At 44.9% G+C, this 23204-nt stretch overlaps 1 protein-coding gene across 1 annotated transcript in view; it reads right to left on the bottom strand.

The window, feature by feature from the left end:
• Nucleotides 1–13439: 13439 nt before the first annotated feature.
• Nucleotides 13440–23204, bottom strand: part of CPPED1 (calcineurin like phosphoesterase domain containing 1) — a 75429-nt gene continuing 65664 nt past the window's right edge. The window contains exon 4 of the mRNA XM_083412576.1: nucleotides 13440–16517. Coding sequence (XP_083268702.1) covers nucleotides 16288–16517 — 230 coding nt within the window. The 3' untranslated portion in view covers nucleotides 13440–16287. The remainder of the gene's footprint in view (nucleotides 16518–23204) is intronic.

The raw sequence follows: 23204 nt of genomic DNA, 5'->3' as shown, positions 1-23204 counted from the left end.
CAAGTCCTAGGCTCTGTGGTTTAACTCACAGCACCACCCGCGATCAGACGTTAGGATGGCATTAAATACTTCTAAATTAACTTTAGCCATAGTGCCACAGCCATAATAATAATAATAATAATAATAATAATAATAATAATAATATTTTATTATTTGTACCCCACCCATCTGACTGGGTTGCTCCAGCCACTCTGGGAGGCTTCCAGCATATACTGAAACATAACAAAGCATCAAATGTTAAAAACTTCCTGATATAGGGCTGCCTTCAGATGTCTTCTAAAGGTTATATAGTTACTCATCTCCTTGACATCTGATGGGAAGGCGTTCCACATAATAAGCATGCTAGAACAGAAAAAGTTTCAAAAACATTGTTTCCAAGAATATATGAATGATAACAGAAGAACAAACATACAAATTTGCAGCTCACACCATGGAAATATGCTCTGCTAAGGCTGCAGTTGTAACCCTACCTAAGAATGCAAGAGGATCAGGCTGAAGGCCGATCTAGTCTGGCTTCCTGTTCTCACATTGGCCTCTGGGAGCCCACAAACATGACCCAAGCACAACAGCACTCTCCCCCCTTGTGATTCGCAGCAACGGGCATTCAGAGGCATGCCGCTTCCAACAGTGGAGTTCAGATTGCTCTTCATAACATGCAGAGTGCATTGGGATATTATTAGGTGCCCTGTAATTATGAGTTTCATCATCTCTGGTTGAGAGAGTGTCAGAGGCTACGTTTATATCCCACCTTTTAGACTAAGCTCTCAAGGCAGTTTGTTCTTTTATATACATACAATCATAGTTTGCAATCTCAACAGACATATAGGAAAAGAGGGTTCGCCCGACAGTCCCCCCCCCCATGTTTTCCTTGAGTGGGCCAGTCCCCCTCAATGTTCAGAGGGCATTTGGCTCTGCCCCCGGCTCCTGGCAACATCACGTGCATGACATCAGGACGTCGCGTCAGGCCCCCTCAATCAGCTTGAGAAGATGGCGCCTCTGATGTCTAGCATCCTTCTTGCTGCCTTCAGGAAGCCCACAAGAAAACTGCATGCAGCCATCATGGCTTAGGAGCCAAACTTTTCTTCCTTAAATTTGCCCATTTTAATAATATAAGAACAGCCTTGGTGGCTAAGACCATCCTTCTGTTTCCACTAGAAGCTTACAAGAACATGACAATAGCAATAGCCCTGTCTTGCTGTTTACACACACACAGCACACTCCATCCTGTCAAGAGCCTTCTTAAATTGTGGTGCCCAGAACTGGACACAGAACTCCAGGTGGAGTCTGACAAAGGCAGGATAGAAAGATACTATTACTTCCTTTCATCTGGACACTATACTTCTGTTGAAACACCCTAGAATGGCCTGAGCTCCCCTGCCCCCGGCTGCTGCCTCACACTGTTGTTTCATGTTAAGCTTGTGGTCTACTAGGACCCCTAGGTGTTTGTCACACATGCAAACTGTGAGTGTAATGCATTTGTGAGTAGGGAATGGCAAATCTGTCATTTCTTCTAATATATACACATGACTGCAAGCAATTTTCCTCAATATAATGCATTCCGGTATGTTATTTTAAGGAAATGTGTGCATTTTAATGCACAGTATGCATATTTTTGTATACTGGAGAGGTGAGAATTTCGAAGGATAGCTTGTTTTGGTTCATGCATTGTTCTGAGAAGTCTATATCAGGTAATGCAAATTTTGGTTCATGGGTTAATTCAAAAGGTAAAGATCTGGCAATGCAAACCAAATTGAATTTCTCCCCTATTTTTTTATTTGTGAGAATTGAGCAGGTATGTCATCCGCCCTACCCGACCCCAGTCACCCTGAAGTGGATGATAAAGGGGTTCCGATGATCCGGCACAATTTTTCTCTTCCATGAAACATTTCATGATGAATTAAGAACACAGACTCTTCAATTTCGCAAGTGCAGGCAGCCAGCTGCTGGATCAGGAGGGAGCGATAATCCGACCCAGGGCTCCTGATCATCACACTTTCTCAAGCTCATCTTTTCCTCTTCTTTGCTGTCCCCTTCCCTGCAGCCTGCAGCGTTCATCTGTTATGTTTTCATGAGAAAAACCTGTCACTGCAATGTTGACATCTTGGGAAGCGACTTGGCAAAATGAAAGAGTGAAAAAAAAGGATGAATCTTTCCAGCCATCTGAGACATTAGCCGTGACAAATGGGACGCAAGTAGGTGGAAGAACCATGTCTCCCCTCTGCCAGATCCAAAACAAATTAAGCATGTTGTAGGCAATGAGAGAAAATTCAATCAATGTGTAGGAAACATCTAGTCAACGAAAATAAAACAGGAGAAACTGAGTGATGTTTCTGATTGTAAAAATAAAGGAATTATTATATCCAACAAACAATAGAGAGAAATGTTCTATCTATTCAACCTTACAGTTATATCTCACCTTTCCCACAACGAGCTCAAAGTGGTGTACCTAGTTGTCTTCCTCCCTCATTTTATCCTTTGAGGTTGGCTAGGGGTTTGAATCCCCCACTCAGCCATGAAGCTCACATGATGACCTTGGGCCAGTTACCATCTCTCAGCCTAACCTACCTCACAGGGTTGTTGTGAGGATGAGATGGGAAGGAGAAAAACCATGTACACAACCATGAGTTCCTGAGAGGATAAGGTGGCATATCCATGTAATAAATAATAACAAAGAAAGAATAATAATAATATTTTAATGGGTGCACCTTACTGTACGATTCTCAATCTTTTGTAAGATTCCTCAAGCATAGGGTGGCCATTTATTACAGTGGTACCTCCAGTTACAGACGCTTCAGGTTACAGACTCTGCTAACCCAGAAATAGTACCTCGGGTTAAGAACTTTGCCTCAGGATGAGAACAGAAATCTCATGGCGGCGGTGGGAGGCCCCATTAGCTAAAGTGGTACCTCAGGTTAAGAACAGTTTCAGGTCAAGAACGGACACCTGGAATGAATTAAGTTCTTAACCCGAGGTACCACTGTATTGCTATTATATTATTCCCCTATATAATCAAAAAAGTGGTTCTGTTTTGAAAATGGGCACAAAACCACCAGGGAACAATGACGCTGCCTTGCTCACAACAGTCTTGGGAGAAATAGATGGCTGTTTCTCTGCCCCCTCACCCTAGCTGGAGAGCATCCTGTTCCCCAAATTTGATAGGTGCTATATTCTCAACTAGGGATGGGGAACCTGTGGCTTTACTGACATTTTTGGACTCCAACTCCCATCAGCTTCAGCCAGCATGGCCAAGCACCAGGAATTATGGGATTTGTAGTCCAGCAACATCTGAAGGACCACTGGTTCCCCATCTAGCTATTTCTCATTGGTTGATTAAACACCAGTTGATTGTCCCGGTCTACTAGCAAGCCGTCAGCCTACCAAAAGATGGCTTCTCCACATCTGTAAAGCCGGTCATTGTGACAAATGCATTGGTAGCTTATATCTAGAAAAAGAACCCGGGAATCGGCTTCCTAGAATTGTCACGCTCTGCAAGGGAGAATTGAAGAAACCCTTCCTTGTTCTTCTCAGAACAGAACTTTTGATCATAGCTTTGCTATCGTTGTAACAAAAGAGGGAGTCCATTAGATCATCCACAAAGGCAATATATCAGACGGGGCTACTTGGGAGAGATGAGATGGAAGGAGGTTTAGATTCATTGCGCTCTCATTGGGGAATTAAATTTTGATGCCTGGCTCATCTTGTGTCAAAGAGAAATTCAGCCGCGTGTAATGAAAGGAGATTTCACAATGAGGCAGACACTTAAGAGAGAGAAATTACTGGCTGCTTCGGAAGCCCTCGTCCAGGCGGAGACACCCTTTTCAGACTGAGAGCCCCACTCCTTTCTGAGCAACTGCCCAGGGGCTGCAACCCAGTGGCAGGCAGGGCCAGAAACAAAAGTGGGCAGAGCAGCAGGTGCTAAATCTACCTTTGTACAGTAGGAGGCTAGTTTCTCACATACTCCACTCCATCCAGGCAAGCCAGGGGCATTATCAGAGTACACAGACACATCCCTACCAGGCAAAAACACCCAAAGGGGTGGGGCAAAGCAGGGCAAGAGAAGGGTGTGGCCTGGAAAGGGAAGATGTGGCTTGGGAGGGGTGTGGCCTGGAGAGGGAAGGTGTGGCCTGGGAGGGGTGTGGCTTGGAGAGGGAAGGTGTGGCTTGGGAGGGGTGTGGCCTGGAGAGGGAAGGTGTGGCCTGGGAGGGGTGTGGCTTAGAGGGGAAAGGTGTGGCCTGGGAGGGTGTGGCTTAAAGGGGAAAGGTGTGGCCTGGGAGGGGTGTGGCTTAGAGGGGAAAGGTGTGGCCTGGGGGTGTGGCTTAAAGGGGAAAGGTGTGGCCTTGGAGGGGTGTGGCTTAGAGAGGGAAGGTGTGGCTTGGGAGGGTGTGTGTCCTGGTGAGAGTTCTGTGGGCTTGATAGAAAGACTGCATTTGACTGCATGATATCTCTATTCTAAATGAATGACTCTACTATTTCCTTCTTGTTGATGCTGAAGTGGAAAAGCAGCTTAAATTCAGTGACACTCCCCCCTCCCCTGCAAAACAAGCAAGCTGGCTTTTAAAAACGGTTCAGACTTTTCCATCCAAAAAACCTCCTCCAGCCCTCACATTCTGTCATGTTCAACGACAAAATGTTTCTGAGCAACATCGCACCCAGCGTGTACTTGCGTTTGTCCCCACCAAGCAGCAAGAGGAGACAGGCAATAGGAAGTGATTATGCCTCTGGTGATGCTAGGAAGCCAGAACACACGCAAGGAGTGCAGTAATCATTCTGAAGCACACCTGTCGGGGGACCTTATTCTTAACGTGGCGTGGAAACGGCATACAGAAAACAAGAAAAGGAAGGACTTGCTAAGGGGGGAAACCATGACGTAAGATGGTTGGTAGGCAGCTGGCGTTGTTCAGGACTTCTGTGAGGAATCCTGTCTGTGCAGGGTCATTGCAAGGCCAGGAAAATGTGCATTGCACTGAAGAAAGAAAAAAGCTCATCAAATCAAATGAGCTACTGGGGTGGTTGGAGCTCATTAAGTCTGGTAGAATGGAAGGCAAGGAGCCCAGCAGTAGGTGGCGCTAGAGCCAATGTCAGGCAGAGCCACTGAATGCTAGACCACCCACCGCCCCCATTCTCATCCTCCCTGCAAGGGCAACCCTGAAGCTAAGGAGGAGGGAGCTGATAGCCAGTGCCACTCCTGAGCTGGTTGTAAGTAAGAAGGCAGGCTGGGGAGGTCATTTGAGTCTTACTGAACCCCCAAATAACTGGGTCATTCACCCAAAGGGGTGAAGGCTCCAATGCTGTTGGTGAATTTGTCTTAGGAGGCTGGTCCATTTGGGCAAATGGGGCACTGCCCACCAACCTCTGTCAGCCCCCACATGCCTACTTTCTTACGTAAAACCAGTCCATGGGGTGGCACTGGCTGTTAGTTTCTCAGTCTTGGTGTTGCCCTTGCAGAACTCAGGTGGGAGAAAGAGGATGGGGACAAAAACAGAATGAGTTGGCTCTACGTCTCATTGGCTCTGGCTCCACCTATGGTTAGGCTCCCTGCCTTCAGCTCACCAGTCCCAATGGGCACCAGCTACCACTGCATCTAGAGGGCCATGACTTTTCTGATACATGGGTTAACTGTAGCTTGGAGTAAGCAATATACAGATTGCATTCATACAAAACGCCAAATTTGAACTCATTTGTTTGGGTCCTACCAACTGGAGCAGCAGAGAACGAGCTTGACAGCCCTCCAGATATTTGAAGATGGCTCTCATATCACCTCTCCATTCTTCTCTTCTCTAGGCTAAACATACCCAACTCCATCAACCATTCCTCATAAGGCTCAGTTTCTGGGCCCTTTATCATCTTGGTCACCCTCGCCTGCACACGTTCCAGCTGGTCAATATCCTTCTTAAATTCTGGTGCCCAGAACTGGGAACAGTATTCCAAGTGTGGTCTGACCAAGGCAGAATAGAGTGGTACTATGATGTAGCTTAGAATTGCACCAGTTTTTCTCCCTGCTTTGCCTTCCCTAAGAATATCTGTATTGTATGAATCCTAAGGAGTTCCGCTTCAATTCATTGTTCCTTTGACACACTTTTCTTGAACCAGTTGTCTACCCCGTGGGACAATTCGTCAGGGAGGAGTATCACTGAATTGCCATTGTGCCACACTCTGCTTAAAGGAAGGCTGGGGCAGAAGGGAAACTCAGTTGGGGGGTGTGCTTTTAAGCTCCCGCTGAGTGGGAATGCAGCAACCGATATTTCATTGAGAACATTAAAGTAATGAGCGCAGGATCTATGTAAGAGGCAGAAGAAATGCCACCGAAGTTTCCTGCTAAAGAAAAAATGTACCCACAGGATGCAGTTGATACCTATCAGCTCCTATTAGGGAAGATCTAGAGAAAAAGACCCCCCTCCCTTCTCAGATGAATGGCTCAGGCACGGCAGTCTGTGCTAAGCTAAGGATCAACTGAAGAGAAACACTTGGTGTGCAGACAAGGTGGGTGTTGAGTGGAGTCATAGTGTGCTCAGCATATGCTTGTGCCTGCCTCAGTTCCTTGCTTTAGTTCTATTCAAGTAGTGGGGCCTGCAACAATTTGTTGTAGCATGGAGTGTGCTTGTTCAGAGTTCCACTTGTGCCTCCTCCCTGGATAAAGGTAAAGGTAAAGGGACCCCTGGCCATTAGGTCCAGTCGTGACCGACTCTGGGGTTGCGGCGCTCATCTCGCTTTATTGGCTGAGGGAGCCAGCGTACAGCTTCCGGGTCATGTGGCCAGCATGACTAAGCCGCTTCTGGCGAACCAGAGCAGCGCACAGAAACGCCGTTCACCTTCCCGCCAGAGCAGTACCTATTTATCTACTTGTACTTTGATGTGCTTTTCAACTGTTAGGTTGGCAGGAGCAGGGACCGAGCAACCGGCGATCACCCCGTCGCGGGGATTCGAACCGCCGACCTTCTGATCGGCAAGTCCTAGGCTCTGTGGTTTAACCCACAGCGCCACCCGCGTCCCTTCCTCCCTGGATACTCCATTACAATGTGCTCCGTTTTTGCATTCCCCGCCCTCACCACCATCATTTTGCCCCCAGCCACGCCCTGCACTATTTTCATTGCTATTTATTGATGCAAGTTCCCCCAACTGATCCCGAAGGCTCCATAAACAGCACAGTCTGGAGGCTTTGTCAACAACGCGTAATTGAATGCGTGTATCTTTCAAGCTCCTTTCCGCCTTGCGTGCGGCAGGAGCGCTCGGCAGTCATAATTACCACCCTGGCCCTCTTGAAAAAGAGACACTCCTGATATTGCATTACAGCATTCAAGCAGCAAATGCAAAGCCAGCTTAGTGCCGGTGTTATCCAAAGCAGCTTATTGATTGCGTTCGCGCTTCCCCCCTGCCCGAAACAAAGCCCGTCTCCCCTTCAGTGGCTCAGACAAAAGGAAAACATACAGATTGAAAGGTCCCTACAGGAAACAGCCGTTGCTGTTTCTGCCGTGAGTTACATCAGCTTGCGTTTAGGGGCACCCGGCGTCGCCTGCTCTTGGTTTGATAAAGGCAGCTGCTTGAGCATAGCTTTAAAATTAGGGACTCCAAAGGGACAAGGTCTGTTGCAAAACAGCCAACAAGGGAAGGCGGCTGATCAGAGCGGAGGATGCATGCCGCTGCCGTAAGGGAGCAATTAGCTCTGGGCTACCGCCCTGTGCCAAAATAGGCTGCTGAAATCTTGTCACTGTCGATGGGATTCGCGTAGCCAAGCTGAGCAGCCTCTGTGCACCCCCTGCTAGGATTGTATTGATGCTCCTACTTAGTCCTACTCAGAGTAGGCCCACTGAAATCAATGGACTTGACTAACTTAGGTTCATTAATTTCAGCAGATCTACTCAGACATAAATGGATACAACCCTTGATTTGCCCAACAGGGCGTATTCCCCAGACCCCTCTGTAAAGAAATGCAGGAAATGGCCGCCGTATACCATTGATCCATTTAGCATTGTTTTCACTGACTGGCAGCAGCTCCCCAGTGTTTCAGGAATGGGTTCCTCTGGGATTGAACCTGGGACCTTCTGTGTGCAAAGCGGATGCTCTACCACCAAGCTACGGAAATTAAGCCATGTAGTGGAATGAAATGCATATTCTTCCCCTGGTTGCAACTGCCTCTGTTTCTCTCCCTCTGTTGCCTCCCATGTCAAATCTTGGATTGCAAGTGACCTGTCCTCCTGTATAGGGATGGCTGAATCTGTCAATTTTGGTTCCTTCACTTCCCCGTTTTTCCAATTTTCAGTTCAGTTCGGCACATTGCCACATCCGTTGGCCTAAAAGGGAAAAAAAGGTTCTGCTGACAATTCACCAGCATTTGGGTGTAGATTTCTCCTGATATACACATTTTGTGAAGCACTTTCCACTAATTTAATGCACTCTGTGTTATTTTCACTAATGTGTGCATTTCCGTGCACATTAATTGGCTGGAGATCTGAATTGCAGAATTCAGAAAAGTGTGAATTTCGCTGTGTTTCAGTTCATGAATTTAGTGTAAAATAGGAAGGTTCACCTTTAAATACAAACTGAATCTTGCTTTTCCCTATCCCTATTCCTGCAACTTGTATAAGTGTCGTGCACACCTATGTCGATCGATCATGATCATCGGCAAATGAGGCCTGTTTCAAAGGCCACATTCACAGCATACACTGCAAGTGCCACAGTATTACTTTAAACCATAATGGCTTCCCCCAAAGAATTTATTAAAGGCACTGAGAGTTGTTATTTCCTTTCCAGAGCTACAATTCCTAGCTCCTTGAAGAAGTATTGATGATTAAACTGCTTTGGGTGTTGCAGCTTTGGGAAGGGAAAAGGGCATGGGTAGGCAAACTAAGGCCCGGGGACCGGATCCGGCCCAATCACCTTCTAAATCCGGCCTGCGGATAGTCCAGGAATCAGCATGTTTTTACATGAGTAAAATGTGTCCTTTTATTTAAAATGCATCTTTGGGTTATTTGTGGGGCATAGGAATTCGTTCAACCCCCCCCCCAATATAGTCCAGCCCCCACAAGGCCGGAGGGTCAGTGGATCGGCCCCCTGCTGAAAAAGTTTGCTGACCCCTGGAATAGGGAGTCCCCTGATGACTCTCTGGATTCCTGATTGGCTACCGTTCCAGGATGGAATCATAGTTGGGTCACGCCTCTTTTTCAGGAATGTCAAGCCTGGGTTACTGGTTGGTGGGAATGTCAGCATTCTGTGGGTGGGTGGGGGTCATGGCTGGCACATATGACCCCTCTTAAGGACTTCCTTATTTGTTTTCCCCAAAGTACTAAAAAGCAGAAGCAAAAAAAAAAAGGAGAAAGCGCCTTTCATACATTAAGAGGTAGTTACAATTATGGGCCCTGTTGGAACGGTGGAAATATCATCTCCACAACATCAAAGGCTCGTTTCCTTAGATGATAATTAGAGCATCTCTGTGGGTGGTCTGTTTCCTAACTTAACTCAGCATGAGCGATTTTGTTCTACATAAACAAACGCGAAGAGGTGCTGTGTGACCACAAGGGCCTCTGCCACTTCTGATTAGTTGAGGCATCAGTATTAATTCCACGTTAGCTAATTATGCCCGGCAAAGTAAATGGAGCCAACCAAACTTCTTTGTTTTGACTTGGGCTGATGGAAACAGAGTTTGGGGGTTGGAAAGGTGTCCGCAGCTGTGACTAGGGTTAAGAAACTGTCACTCCCACTGAGTGCAAACCCATAGCCTTTTCCCCAACATACAAAGATGGTTGTTGTTGTTGTTTTTCTCAACATACCAGGCCAAACAGCAGAAATTATGGCTAAGCATAAGAAGTGGTCTTACATGTCTAGCTTAATGCTGTGAGCTGCTGTGGCTCTGGTGAAGAGTCCCCAAAATTTAGGTGTAATTGGTTTGTGCGGGAAGCCACAGAATTGTGGGTTGTGGTTAACTGGGCAGCATAGTATCCTTAGGCCCCAGGATGAACTCAGTCCTCTAGGCTGGGCATTGGCGTCTCTTGTACACAACATACTATAACAGCACTTCCTGCTAAATTTAACTTTACCTAAGCAACAAGCCTTGGTGTGCTACTTTTGTATTTTGGTTGACCTTCAGTCCTGACTTCTTGCTTGCTTTTCAGTCCTGCCTCCAGGCTTTGACCTTCTGAGTTTTAGTTTGCTCCTCCTCCTGTCTGCTGCCTCGTCCTTTGGTGGCGTCTTTGGTCCCTCCTTATGGCTTTGTCCCTTGTTTCTGATGTCCTGGTGCAACTTTCAGTTCCTGTTGCCTGTGAATCAGCTCTTATTCCTCTGTTTTTAAATTTTAAATTCCTCTGTATTTTAAATTTAAAAAGGGGGAAAGGAAAAACAAATGTGTATATATACAAAGGGAGAGAGGGAAAAGGTGTGTGTGAAGATTTTATGTATGAATAGACTCTTATATTTCCTGCCAACCTAGCAGTTTGAAAGCACATCAAAGTGCAAGTAGATAAATATGTTCTGCTCCAGCGGCAAGGTAAATGGCGTTTCCGTGCGCTGCTCTGGTTTGCCAGAAGCAGCTTAGTCATGCTGGCCACATGACCCAGAAGCTGTATGCCGGCTCCCTCAGCCAATAAAGCGAGATGAGCGCCGCAACCCCAGAGTCGGTCATGACTGGACCTAATGGTTAGAGGTCCCTTTACCTTTTTAGACTCTTATATTAAAGAAGACTTGCAAGGACAGACATTGGCTATTTCTTTATTTCATTCCCATATTGTATAAATAAGTCTCATCCTTCCATTAATTTATTTTGATGGCTGTTACTAACAGCTTTCTTTTTATGTCAACTTGGTCACTGGCGCTATCCCCCTACTTATCCACTCTGCAATAACTGGAAGATTTTTGGTGGAAAAGACAAACAGTTGCGAAGCAGAGCCCCTTCCATCAGCTCCGTTGTAAGACAGCCTTCACCAGACTCCTCCTCTCTAAGAATGGTCTTTTCCAGCTGGTCATGATAAGAGCTACCATTCAACTTCAAGAATTGGTGCCTGGGTTTTCTTTCCCCTCCTCCCTCCTCCATGACTTTTCCTTTCGTGTCATGTCTTTTAGATTGTAATTGTGCAGACAGGAACTCTCTTTCTTTTGACTGATTGCATGTAAGCTGCTGCACTCAGTGGAAACGAATCCCCTGAAACTGGGGCGAAGAACCTCAACCTGGGGGCCCAATGAGTGTTTCACTGGAGTGTTTTTGCCTGACTGGAAGGTGTCCTTTAGCTGATTCTCTGGATAGAGAGAGGCACATGCATGTCCCTTAAAACTAGCCAACTGTACAGAGGTAAAATTTACACCGATGGCTCTGCCCACTTTTGCCTCTGGCCCCGCCCACCAGTGACATGTGGCCCCTGGGAGATTGTCAAGAACGGAATGTGGCCCTCAAGCTGGAAGAGGGCCCCCATCTTGCTCTGAATCAATGTGCTCTTCATGTGTCTATCCATGGCATTAAGTGAGGCAGCTAAATGGACCATCCATGTCTGGAGCCAGTGTACCATACAGTTGCTGGGGAGGGCTATGGCCCTTATGCCCTGACTTCCGGCTTCCCACGGGCCTCTGATTGGTTACTCTTAGAAATGGGATGTTGGCGCTTCAAGACCTGCCGCTTAATCTTTCAAGGCTCCTCATATGGGTGCACTCTTCCCACTTTGGATCAAATCTATGCTTCTAGGTGTCATAAGAAAGCTGCAGAGATAGTGCAGGATAGTACGCACCCTGGAAATGACCTCTTTCAGCTTCTGCCTTCTGGAAGAAGGTACAGGGTTATAAAGACTAGGACTAGCCGCCTGAGAAACAGTTTTATCCAAATGCGATTTTGGTTTTAAACGCGGTGTAAGGTAGTCTCTGTGGGAGTATATTGTATTTAATTATGGGGTATCAGAGTTTTTAGGTGGCTAACCAGGCTGGGATAGCAGGCTTGTTGGTTTTTGAACGTCTGATGTTGATTTTTTTCAATTTCGTTGTTCTGTATGGGACAATGACAATAAAGATTATCGTATTGTATCGTAACACCTTAGCATCTCGTTTAGAGGCCCCTGAGAGCTCAAATCTTCCTTTTTTCGAATGAGAGGTTGCTCATTTTTCATAAAATCAGTTGGAACTTCACCCTCTCTCACCCCCTCCACCCTCCAAACAACCTAGCAGTTATTAGGACTGTCAATGAGTGACAAATGAGTAAAGTGCTTGCTCATTCTCCCCAATGGGGACTTTTTTCACTGCTCTTAAAGGGCCTTAAAAGGTTACAACTGTGATGAATGCTCTGGGAACATGAAAATATATATATATATATATATATATATTACAAATTTTATGCGTAAGCCAAGGTGACCTTTTGTGTATGAGAGGCTGGGCTCTGCCTATCATGTTCACAATGATACCTTTAAAAGGAAGACACACACTTCTGGTTGGCATCTATGGTAAAAGGATGCTGGATTAGACGAATCTTTGGCCTGATCCAGCAAAGCCCCCCTTCTGCTCCGATTTATGCCATCAAGTTCAAGAAGTAGTGGGAAGGAGCCTAGTGGACTCGCTCATCAACGAAGGTTATCAGCACTCTTGCCGGTGAACCAGTCCAATGGGCAGCGCAACAGCCGTGGCTGTTGATCATGGGCACTGGTAGGGCATTAAGGCAGGGAGTCCAACAGTAGGTGGCGCCAGAGCTTATGACAGGCAGAACCAACTAATGCCAATTATGTCCCCCTGCTGAGTTCTGCAAGGGAAACACAGAGATGAGGGAGGAGGAAAGCGACAGCCTGTGCCACGCCCTGGATGGGCTACAACAAAGAAATAGGGCAGGTAAGGGGGGGGGGGAGACTGGCTGAGAGCAGATGGAGGTTGTTGGGGGCAGTGTCCAGTTCACCCTGAGGAGCCAGTCTCCACAGGAGTAGTGCCAGCAGGCATCTTAATTCAGACAATAGTGTTTTAAAATAAATGGCAATCTGAAATAATAGATACTCCAGACTTGTAGATAGTATCCCTCTGAAAACAAGTGGCTAACGTAGCTCCGTGGTGCAGTGATAAAATGGCTAGCACATTTGCAAAGCTAAGCAGGGCCCAGTATGGTTTCCAATTGGATGGGGGACCACATGTTGCGATTCCTGCAGAGGGTTGGACTAGATGACCCTTAGGGTACCTTCCGATTCTATGATTCTATTTGAGTGTAGCGGTGGGTGGCAGTAGCATTGTGTCCTGCTCGTGAACTTTCTAGAAGCTTCTAGGTGTGATTTGGGATCCTAAAAGACCTTTGGTAAGACCTGGCAGTTTTTCATGCACCAGGGGTGTGGCGCCTTTTACTACAAAAGAATTTTTACACGTTCCCTCTTCGTAAATCAAGAGCGCTCATTATGCCTTTGCACTTTTATCATACCGACTAGACCACATATATTGCAAATGAAGATTTTTATTACTTTTTAAGAGTGCCTGTATAGAAAGAGATCAAAGTCAGGAGATTTCTCACCTCATTTTTTTTTATTGGTTTTCCATTCAGGGGGTCAAACAGGTTTAAGGCCAACAGGCAAACAATCATAACCATTCTAAATCCCCCTGAAAAGGGGAAAGTAACTAAAGAAACAAGAACATTTCTTATCATTCACATTAAAAAAAGATCAAACAGTACCCCACTTGAGTGGCTAAAACTCTTCTGTGGGGAGAGGAAGGATTTTCTGGGTTATACCACCACCTTTGCCACATCCCAGTGATCTTCAAACTTTTCAGACCTGGGACACACTTTTAATCCAAATATGTATTTGGGGACCATTTATCCCCTCCATTCTCTCTCCTCCCCGTCACTATTTTTATCTTGATCATGTGGCTGTTTCAACCCATCCTTCCATCAGGACCCAAACCAATATGGGGTCCCAACCCACCAGTTGAAGACCACCAAGCATGGAGGAAACCTTGGGCCTTCCAGGCATCATTGAACTCTAACTCTCTTCACTCGTCACTGTTGGCCAAGCTGGCTGGGGCTGATGGGAATAAGAGTCCAACAAGCTCTGGAAGGCCACAAATCCTCTGCTCCACAGTGGATAAGGTCTGCAGCAAGAATTGCTTCCCTGCGCATTTCAAAACTCCTGCAGATCTTCGCCATGGAGAACACCCGGTCTTGATTACAGGATTGTAGGAACAGATCCCACTCTCCCTTCAATTTAGGAAGCCTTTAACATCTGGGCGGAGCTAGTGACTCCATTTATTCAATTTGTGTTCTGAGGGATTTAATTTAAAATGGAACAATTAGTTTGGAATGATCACTTGAAGTAGCCGTGTATACATTTCAAAAATACATCTTTTTTTAATGTTGCAATTTCGCTTGCTAACATATCACCCAGGTTTATAACCGCACTTATATAACCACACACCAAATGTAGGCTGTTATAAAGCACAGGAAGGTGATTTGTTATTCACTGAAAAGTGATTTCACACCAATTTGTAATACCGTTTGTCTGCGAATTCCCTACATACACGCATTTGGAAAGCCTGGGAGCCCCAAAAGACACATGGTTTGTGCTGACACAACACATTATATTCCTTAATAAGGAATATACCCATCCTTTAAAATGTGGACTGGTCCCAGATAGGAACACGAGAAACCTATTAAACCATAAAAGTGGAAAAAACCACACACCCACACACACCAGTTTGGTAGGATTATTAAGCCATCTACAAATAACCCTGGACTCAAAAGACCTCAATTAACCCCATTACTTCATTGAGTAAATACTCCCCAGCCCAGAGTGTGAGTTCAATTTCATTCTTTTAAGAAATCAAAATGTGTAAGAGGAGGAGAAACCAGCAAAAAATAAAATAAAAAATGGTTTAAACTGATTGTTCTGTTGGTTTAAAGGGCAGAGCACCATGAATTGTATTTCTGAAAATGACTTAGGGCTCTCTAATGGAATTCTAAGTACTCTCACCAAACGACAATTCCTGGAATTTCTTGGCTGAAGCTGCAAACAGTTAAATTAGCTCACCGCTGATTTAGGTTTGTTTGTAGTGAGGTGGAAATGGCAAGCTCGAAATGATTTCCTTTCAGAGGACTGATTCATGGGTGGTGAATCAGTGTCAAATCGTGCCTACAGTTGAGCAGCGCACACACGTGCAGGGCCTACTGAAGCGATCAACGCAAAAATGCCATAAAGTGAGCATTTAAATGGAAGGCTGTGGAGCGTTGTCTCTTGAGACGTGATTCCCTGGATCCTGGAAATGCCCTCCTGGGGGTCAGAATATGGCACCCAGGTGCAGCTCACCTGAGCAAGCCACCATTTTATATTGCCCACAATCCACTGCTGTGATGGTACACTGGGGAAGCGTGGGAAGTTGCTGCTGCTATAACCACCAGGGTGAGCCCACTGATGTCAAAAAAAGCCACCCAAGGGCACTAGGTCAGGAACCCCTCCACACCCGGAGACAACCCTGCTCTCCGTTCCACTTTAAACAGTCATGGCTCCCCCCAAAGAATCCTGGGAACTGTAGTTTGTTAAGGGTGCTTAGAGGAGACACCCCCTCCCTAGCAGGGAGATACAATTCTCAGAGTGGTTTAACAACCAATCCCTCTTCCCAGAGAACTCTGGGAACTGTAGCTCTGTTAGAGGAATTGGGGGGGGGGGTGTCTCCTGACAACTCCCAGCACCCTGAACAAACTACAGCTCCCAGGATTCTTTGGGGCAAGCCATGACTGCTAAGTGGCCCGATGCTGCTATAAACGTATAGGAGAGATGGAGCCTTTGTGAGGCATGATAGACCTGTGGCAAATTGCACATGTCAGAGGTGTCTTTCCTTATTAGAAACAGGTATAGAATATTTCCCAGCTTCTTACAGCTGCCCTGTAATTGCATACATGTACCTAGTATTTGCTTTGAACTGAGGGCAAACCCCTTTCATTCTTCCATTAACGTGGCATTTGGGTTCCCTGCAGCCTCCTGTTGTTTATTGGGCTGTCATGTAGACGGTTGTGCCGTGTGTTTGTTCGCGAGTGCATTTAAGCGCTGCTATAAAAGTGGTTTATTCTAAGAACAGTGCATTCTCAGAATATCTCCTTAATTACAAAATCAATAGCGCTGTCACTACTTTTATAGCACAAGTTAAATTTATACGCACCCTTGACAAGTGAATATAATCCCTCTGACTGCCTGTTTGACTTTGCGACGTTCAGGTGCTTTCTGATTATGATGAGAAATCTTTGCTATGGCCAACTTTTAAAAAAACAAAACCAAAGGAAACCACACAATGCACAGTTCTGATACCTCGCCCTGGGCTGGAGAGGGCTGCCCCCCAAAATATTGTGGCAGAGGAAAGAAATGGCTAGTTTTGGTTAAGCAAAGCCGCGATGTCTTTCTCGACCTCTCGATTGCTCAGTTCATTCAAACTGTAGTATTTGTGAACAATCTTCTCGGGGGTGACAGCCACCACCCTTAGCCCATGGGTGTCTTCTCCTAGCTGGCACCCTATGGCAGACGAAATAACCATTTCAATATTTTTGTAGGAGCCGCCAGCATTTCGGTGGTAGTGCCCGGAAAACACTGCTTTGACACCTGTTTAAAAGGGGGGAGAAAAAACCCAGTAAACAACAACAACAACGAACCAACAGAATTCGAAACATCAATTATAGAGGGAAGCACAAGAAAAAATATTAAGCAAAATATAAGAAGTTGTATTTATTTATTTACCTATTTATCTCATTAAAAAAAATATACACTGCTTTATTGTAAAGAGAAAAAAAATCAAAGCAGTTTACTCAAAGATGAAACAATAAAATCATTGATAAGAAGAATGAATAACAATTGAAGACTTTCTCAAAAGGTTAAAACAACAATAGACTAAAAACAGATCTAACCTCACATCAACTTTCTAAACATCTAGGTAGGCGTGTCTAAACAAAAATGTTTTTAGCAGGCGCCAAAAGGTGTGTGTGTTATCAAGTGTCAGGGAGTTCCAAAGTTTTGAGTTTAGATCTTACAAAAAAATCAGTATCAAAGCAACCACTATAAAGCCTCCTTTTCCATGTAAAGTTTCTAAAGGGATGGGCCTTCACAGATTACACTGGGCAACCATTTTTTACTTTTTGAATGTTGTCTAGATTTCTACAACTGATTTAGGGTATTTTTGCACTGCTGAATCAGGAAATGGCATCCGTTTCTCTCCATCAGGTCAGGTTTACTGTAAACTGAATGGTGGGCATTGATAAAGGTAAGTACACGTAAATTGCATGTTGCTTCACCATTTTTCAAACTTCAGGGCTTGAACTTCCGTTTCTTGGAACTCCTGGAATACTCAGCGGCACGGAGGTCTCTCTTCAGAGTCCAACAGTAGTCAGCCATCATGACTGCGTCCCAGCAACCCTGATACCTGGTCTCCATCTCTTTCATGTCCTGATGGAATCTCTCCCCCTGCTCGACACTCATTGAACCCAGTTTCTCAGGAAACCGGTCCATATGTGAAAATAGGTAGTGCATCTTGACGCTCATGTTGCAGCCCAGGTTTCTGAAAGCAGTCAGCATGTTGTTGGCAAGTTCTGCATAGTTTCTGGCCTTATTGTTGCCAAGAAAGTTCTTCACTACCAGAACAAATGCCTTCCACGCTTCCAGTTCCACTTCGTTCATTGAGTTTCCGAACTCTGGATCTCTGATGAGCTGACGGATCTGAGGACCGTCAAAGATGCCAGCTTTCAACTTCTCCATGGTCAATCCTTGAAAAGCCTGGCACAAGTAAGTGAAGCAGTCACCATACTTGTCCAGAGCCTTGGTGAACTGCTTCATTAAGCCGAGCTTGATGTGCAGCGGTGGGAAGAGTATGCTGTCTCTGTCCCCAGAGGGTTGTTGATGATGTTCCTTTCTTTGCAAGGCACCAATTCCTCCCGCACAGGCCAGTCCTTCTTCGTGTAATGCTGAGCACGGTCCCTACTATCCCACATGCACAGAAAACATGGGTACTTGGTGAAGCCAGACTGTTGTCCCAACAAAAAGTTCACCATCTTCAGGTCAACACAAATAAACCACTTATGCAGATCATAACCAAGTTTCTCCAGCACATACTTCACCGCTTCATAGTTCTCCTTCAGTGTACTCGAGTGAGCCAGGGGTATAGAGGCAAACTGGTTGCCGTTGTGTAGCAGAACACATTTCAGTGATCGCTTGCTGCTGTCAATGAACAGTCTCCAATCTTTGGGTTCGTACTGTGGCACTCCAAGCTTGAGCAGAAGCTGTGCAATATCTGCACAGTACACCAAGTCCTTCTCTTCCGAGAAAAAACAGAGGTATTCTTGATGCCTGTTGCGCAAGAAGCTGATGCGAGCACTGTCAGAGAGGAGGTTTTTTTCCTTCAATCTGGATGCCAACAGTTCGGCAGAGTCCTTTGACAAGCTGAGGTCGCGAACTAGATCATTCAACTCCTTTTGGGAAAATGGATGTGGAGCATCATCTTGAAGAACCACTTCTTCTTCTTCATGTCCTTCAACACTGGAGGCATCTTCGTCACTAATGTCAGAAGTTCTCCGAAGATAGGCACTGGCAATTCATCACAATGAGCTACAGGACAATGTGCTGATTGAAGATCAGGATACTTGAGGCTGCTCCGGTTCTATCTGTTGATCCCAGCCGCACCAATTTATGGAAGATTTTGAGGTTTTATGACTTCAAACTGATCCCTTTTTGACATAATCACCCAGAACTATCGGAACTGAATACTTCTTGTCATTAAAATAATCATTTCCAATCAAAACAATTGTTCGACATGGCATTTTACCCCCACCAACTTCTTCTAAAATGCTCCACACAAGCGTACATGTGAACAAAAACATAAAAAATGACATGTGGCCATAGCTCAAAAACCTGACCTGATTGAGCAAAACCAATGTGATTTTTGGATTCAGCGCATCAGATTCGTCCTAAATCAACTGAAAAAAAACGCAGACAACAAATTTGTTGTTGACCAGCGTAATCTTAATAATCAGCCAGATTCACAAATGAGATGTTATCTTATGATACCCCCCCCCCCCAAATCCCATTTAAGGCAGCTGACTTATGCCTTACTGGGTCGGTGGACACATTTGCAATGCTGAGAAAGTGACGTGGGTGCCAGTCACAAAACGGCTTCCCTGGGGGCATGGCCTAACGAAAAAGAGCTGCTTGTGGGGACATGGCAGAATGGCTGCTACACCTAAAAAAGCAGGAAACGGGATGGGACCACAAAATAGTACAGGTCTGCCCCACATCAATGGAGGAAAAGGCCGCTGTATTCAGTCCCACAAAGTCTCCTTTGTGGGCATCCAATCCTGGCATGAAATATGGTCATACTTAAGGAGGCAATATGCAGTGAAACCAGAAACTGGGCAGGAAGAGGAAACAGTCTGTGATGTATTGCAGATTTCTGAGGGGATATTTACTGAAACCTTTCGAGAGCACCATAGGCGTCACTGGCATTTATGCTGGCTCCTGCAGGCGCTGAACTGGCAACCCCTGATTTAGGGCTTTACTTTAAGGCCTTTTAAATTTTTTTACACGTAAGATTATTCCCTTAATTTCATTTGTTGACCAAAGGAAGGTTGAAAAGAATACGTTAATTCAGAGCGAAGTGTTGCACAAGATAATATGCATTATGTCAATTTAGGCAATATCCTTACGGCTTTGTTTACGAGTGCCAATAAAAACGGCATGTAATTTAAGCATGAATACACTCTTTCTTTCTTTTTTACAGTTAATTGTTACTAATGCAAACTGATTTCGGTTTAATAGAAATTGCTTGGGATGCATTGCCATCTCGAGATGGGGAATTAAGGGGGAAAAACAGCAGCATCTCATAAACAGGCTGAGCTCCCGAAACAAAAGCTTTTGGCTGCAAGGCTGTAACAAATTTCCTTGGCCTCGATTTCAATCCTATGCTCTTCCATGAGGCTGGAAGGCAGCGGTACCTTTATCAGATGTTCAGCAAGGTCATTCTTCTTGTTTTTGTTATTATTGAGGGTTCTATCCAATATAGAACTAAGTTCAAGTCTCTTAGTGGCATACCTGCTCCACTTGCAAAATGTTTTGTGCCAAAGGAATGCCGTTCCACAAGAATTATGAGTGGAGATCAGCCCCTAATATTGTATCTCATCAATAAAAACCAAATAAGGCAATAGCTCTTGAAGCTTGTATTGGAGAGCTGTTGTATGCCACTATTCATCATCCTCAGCCCCAAAAATCACAATACACAGAGTGTCTTTTCTACAAAAGGGAGATATGGGCAGTGAGCTACATCATAACATGGTTCATAATAATTTACATACACCATGGGAATGGTGTTTCTAGGACCAAGGTGAAACTGTGAGGCTCCCTTGTTATGTTTTGCTATTGGATGCTGTATGTTGCTTAAGTACGGTAATCTTATATTCACAGTATTGACGTGAGTTTCTTTTGCAGGTTATTATATCTGCTATTGTTTTGGTACGTTATTATGGAATGGTTTTTGTGCGTTTTTTTTGGAACGTAGGCCTGTTCTCTGCTTTGAGCATTTTGTGTGTGTGCGGAAAAGCGGTATACAAAAAATAATAATGAATGAACAAAAATACATAGGAAGCATTTGGGTGACGTTGTTGCACAACGGATTGGCCACTGTGCTGTGCAATGGGTTTCCATTAGCAAGAGTACAGACCTACAATTGTCTGGCAACTCATGAGCAAGCAATCCCCAGAACTCCTTTACTACCCGCAGCTAGGAAGCCACAGTATATGAGGTCTCCCTCTTGAGGCTTCCAGTTGATAAAAACAACACAGGTCTCTGCTTCCTCTAGTTCCCCTCCTTGCTCCCCAAACTTGACCTTGGCTTGCTTGGACTATGCTGAGCTTTGAACCTGGCTTTCTAGATAGTCATAGGCAAACTCCGGCCCTCCAGATGTTTGGGACTACAATTCCCACCATCCCTAGTTAACAGGACCAGTTGTCAGGGATGATGGGAATTGTAGTCCCAAACATCTGGAGGGCCGGAGTTTGCCTATGCCTGTTCTAGATGAAATGTTTCAGCAAAAGGCTTTTACCTCTTTGGACCAAAAGCCCCAACCCCAAGGACACACCCTGGAGCACAGCTATGATGGGGAGAGATTATTGCCCTGGAGAGCCACCACCAATCAAAAGTAGGAGAGTTGCTAAAAGACACCTCTATTCCCCTCACAGAGCTACAATTCCCAGAGGGGTTAAACCAGTGAACTCTGTGAAGGGGAATAGGGGCCTCAGCAGCCTCAACATATTACAATTCCCAGGATTTTTTGGGTGAAGCCACACAATTTGAAGTGGGACAACAGTACTTTAAATGTATGGTGCAGATGGAGCCTTGGTTTAAGACTGGGATTAATGAAGGGAGGCAGTCCTGCCTAATCCAAGTCATTTAGGTAGGGTTGCCTTACATCAGGAATTTCCCAGGAAACGGTGTCTAGGCAAAAATTGCTGAAATCCGGATGCATTGCAACCCATGTCAGTAGTGTAGATTTTGGTGTACTTTGGTGAAGTTATTAATATTGCAGTTGTTGTATAAGAGATTATGATAACGACTGGAATGTAATTGAAATGAATACTACCGTATTTTGGAACGCAGAAATAAAGAAAACCATCAAACCGTTAATTCTAGGATGTGGAGGGCCACCTCAATTATATAATTCAGTATTTGAAGGCTTGGTATTATTAATTGTATTATAAATTGGTATTCTTATATAGAGGCTATTATTGGATTCTAATTGAAAACTAATAAAAATTATTATTTTTTAAAAAGCTCCAATTTTGCCTTAAAAAAAGCTCAACAACTTTTGTGTCTGGATCTTCACCTCTTGAAATATGGCAACCCTAATTTAGGGCTTATAGGTAGTAACGGGCTCTTTGAACTGAGCCTGGAAACAACACAGAAGCCATTGCAGCTAAAAACACCACGGCTGGACTCATATGTGCCATAAAGCTGATCTCAGTCAACACTTTGCTTGCTGCCAATCTAACGTCCAATTCAATTTTTGCCAAATGCCACATTTCCTTCAGGTTCCCAATAACACTGTCAACTCCCCTAACGAGCTCGCTTTTATTGCGACGGCTTCTTAATTATTAGTGACTCCACTTACTGAAGACTGAGCGAGACAGGCCACTCATAATGATGCCGTTTGACAAAAGAGGTGTGTGTGTGTGTGTGTGTGTGTGTGTGGAGAATCACTTTCATTTCCTGATGGTTTAATTGTGTGTGAGAGAGAAAGACAGAATGACTGCCAGACAACTGAATGTTCACATCCAGACATCAAAGTGACTTCCCCCCCAATTTATTTATTTAAAAGCATTTCCAAACTGCTTAACATTTAAATATACTGGCAGTGTATGGAACAACAAACATTAACAGGGTAAAACGGTAGCAAAAAAGCAGAGAGAAAAACAGAAATCTAGTAATAACAGGGTTCAGTTTTACGGGTCAGGGAAAGCCTGACTTATTACATGTTGAAATAGTGCTCCCCCTCCCCACAAAAAGGCCATTAAGTCTCGAGTGGGTGTTGCCAGTCTGAACATCTGTAATTTTCAGAAAGCATCTGTGGATGCCAATCATAAAATTGCTGCCATGAGCGTGAGGTATAAAACAAAATGGCTGCCATATCTAAAAATGACAGGATCACAAAATGGTGCTGGCATGCCCTCCATCAATGGAAAAAAGGCACCTGCATCGGACACCTCCACTTGCTCACAGGGCGAATCTCTGTGTACCTCTCCTCTGTTCACAATGGGAGGATGGGTGCCCAATCCTGGCATCCAACGAAATGTCTGCATGCTTAAAGGGGGGCGTTCAATGTAAGAGAGGCCAAGTCAGTGCAAACAGAAACTCAGCAGGGACAACAAACAATCTAATGTGGATTTTCAAGTGGATATTTACTGAGATCTTTTCTGGGTGACTTAGGAGGTACTGCTAGGCATATTGACACATGTGGGTGCCAGGATGATGACCCCCGTTTGAGTGTAAAATTACAAAAGTGCAGCACTGGTCATTGTTGTCAGTGCCCTCCACTTAAGAGGAAAGGAGCTTACAGAGCATTCTTCAGAGCACAATAACTTATTCACTGTGAGGTGCGTCTGTCTCCATCATTAACTGATTTTCAGGAGAAATTTTTGAAAACATTCCTGTTTACCCAGGCATTTCATGGCCGTAGAACAGGGCAACTCTGGGACTGGCGAATGAGAGCATATTTCAAACCATTTTCAGAATGTTTTAATGGTGTTCTGCCAAAGG

This window comes from Podarcis tiliguerta (genome assembly GCF_965153285.1).
Source record: "Podarcis tiliguerta genome assembly, chromosome: 14".
Taxonomy (NCBI): domain Eukaryota; kingdom Metazoa; phylum Chordata; class Lepidosauria; order Squamata; family Lacertidae; genus Podarcis; species Podarcis tiliguerta.
The sequence above is the reverse complement of the archived record's forward strand: the minus strand, read 5'-3'. Positions and strand labels throughout refer to the sequence as shown.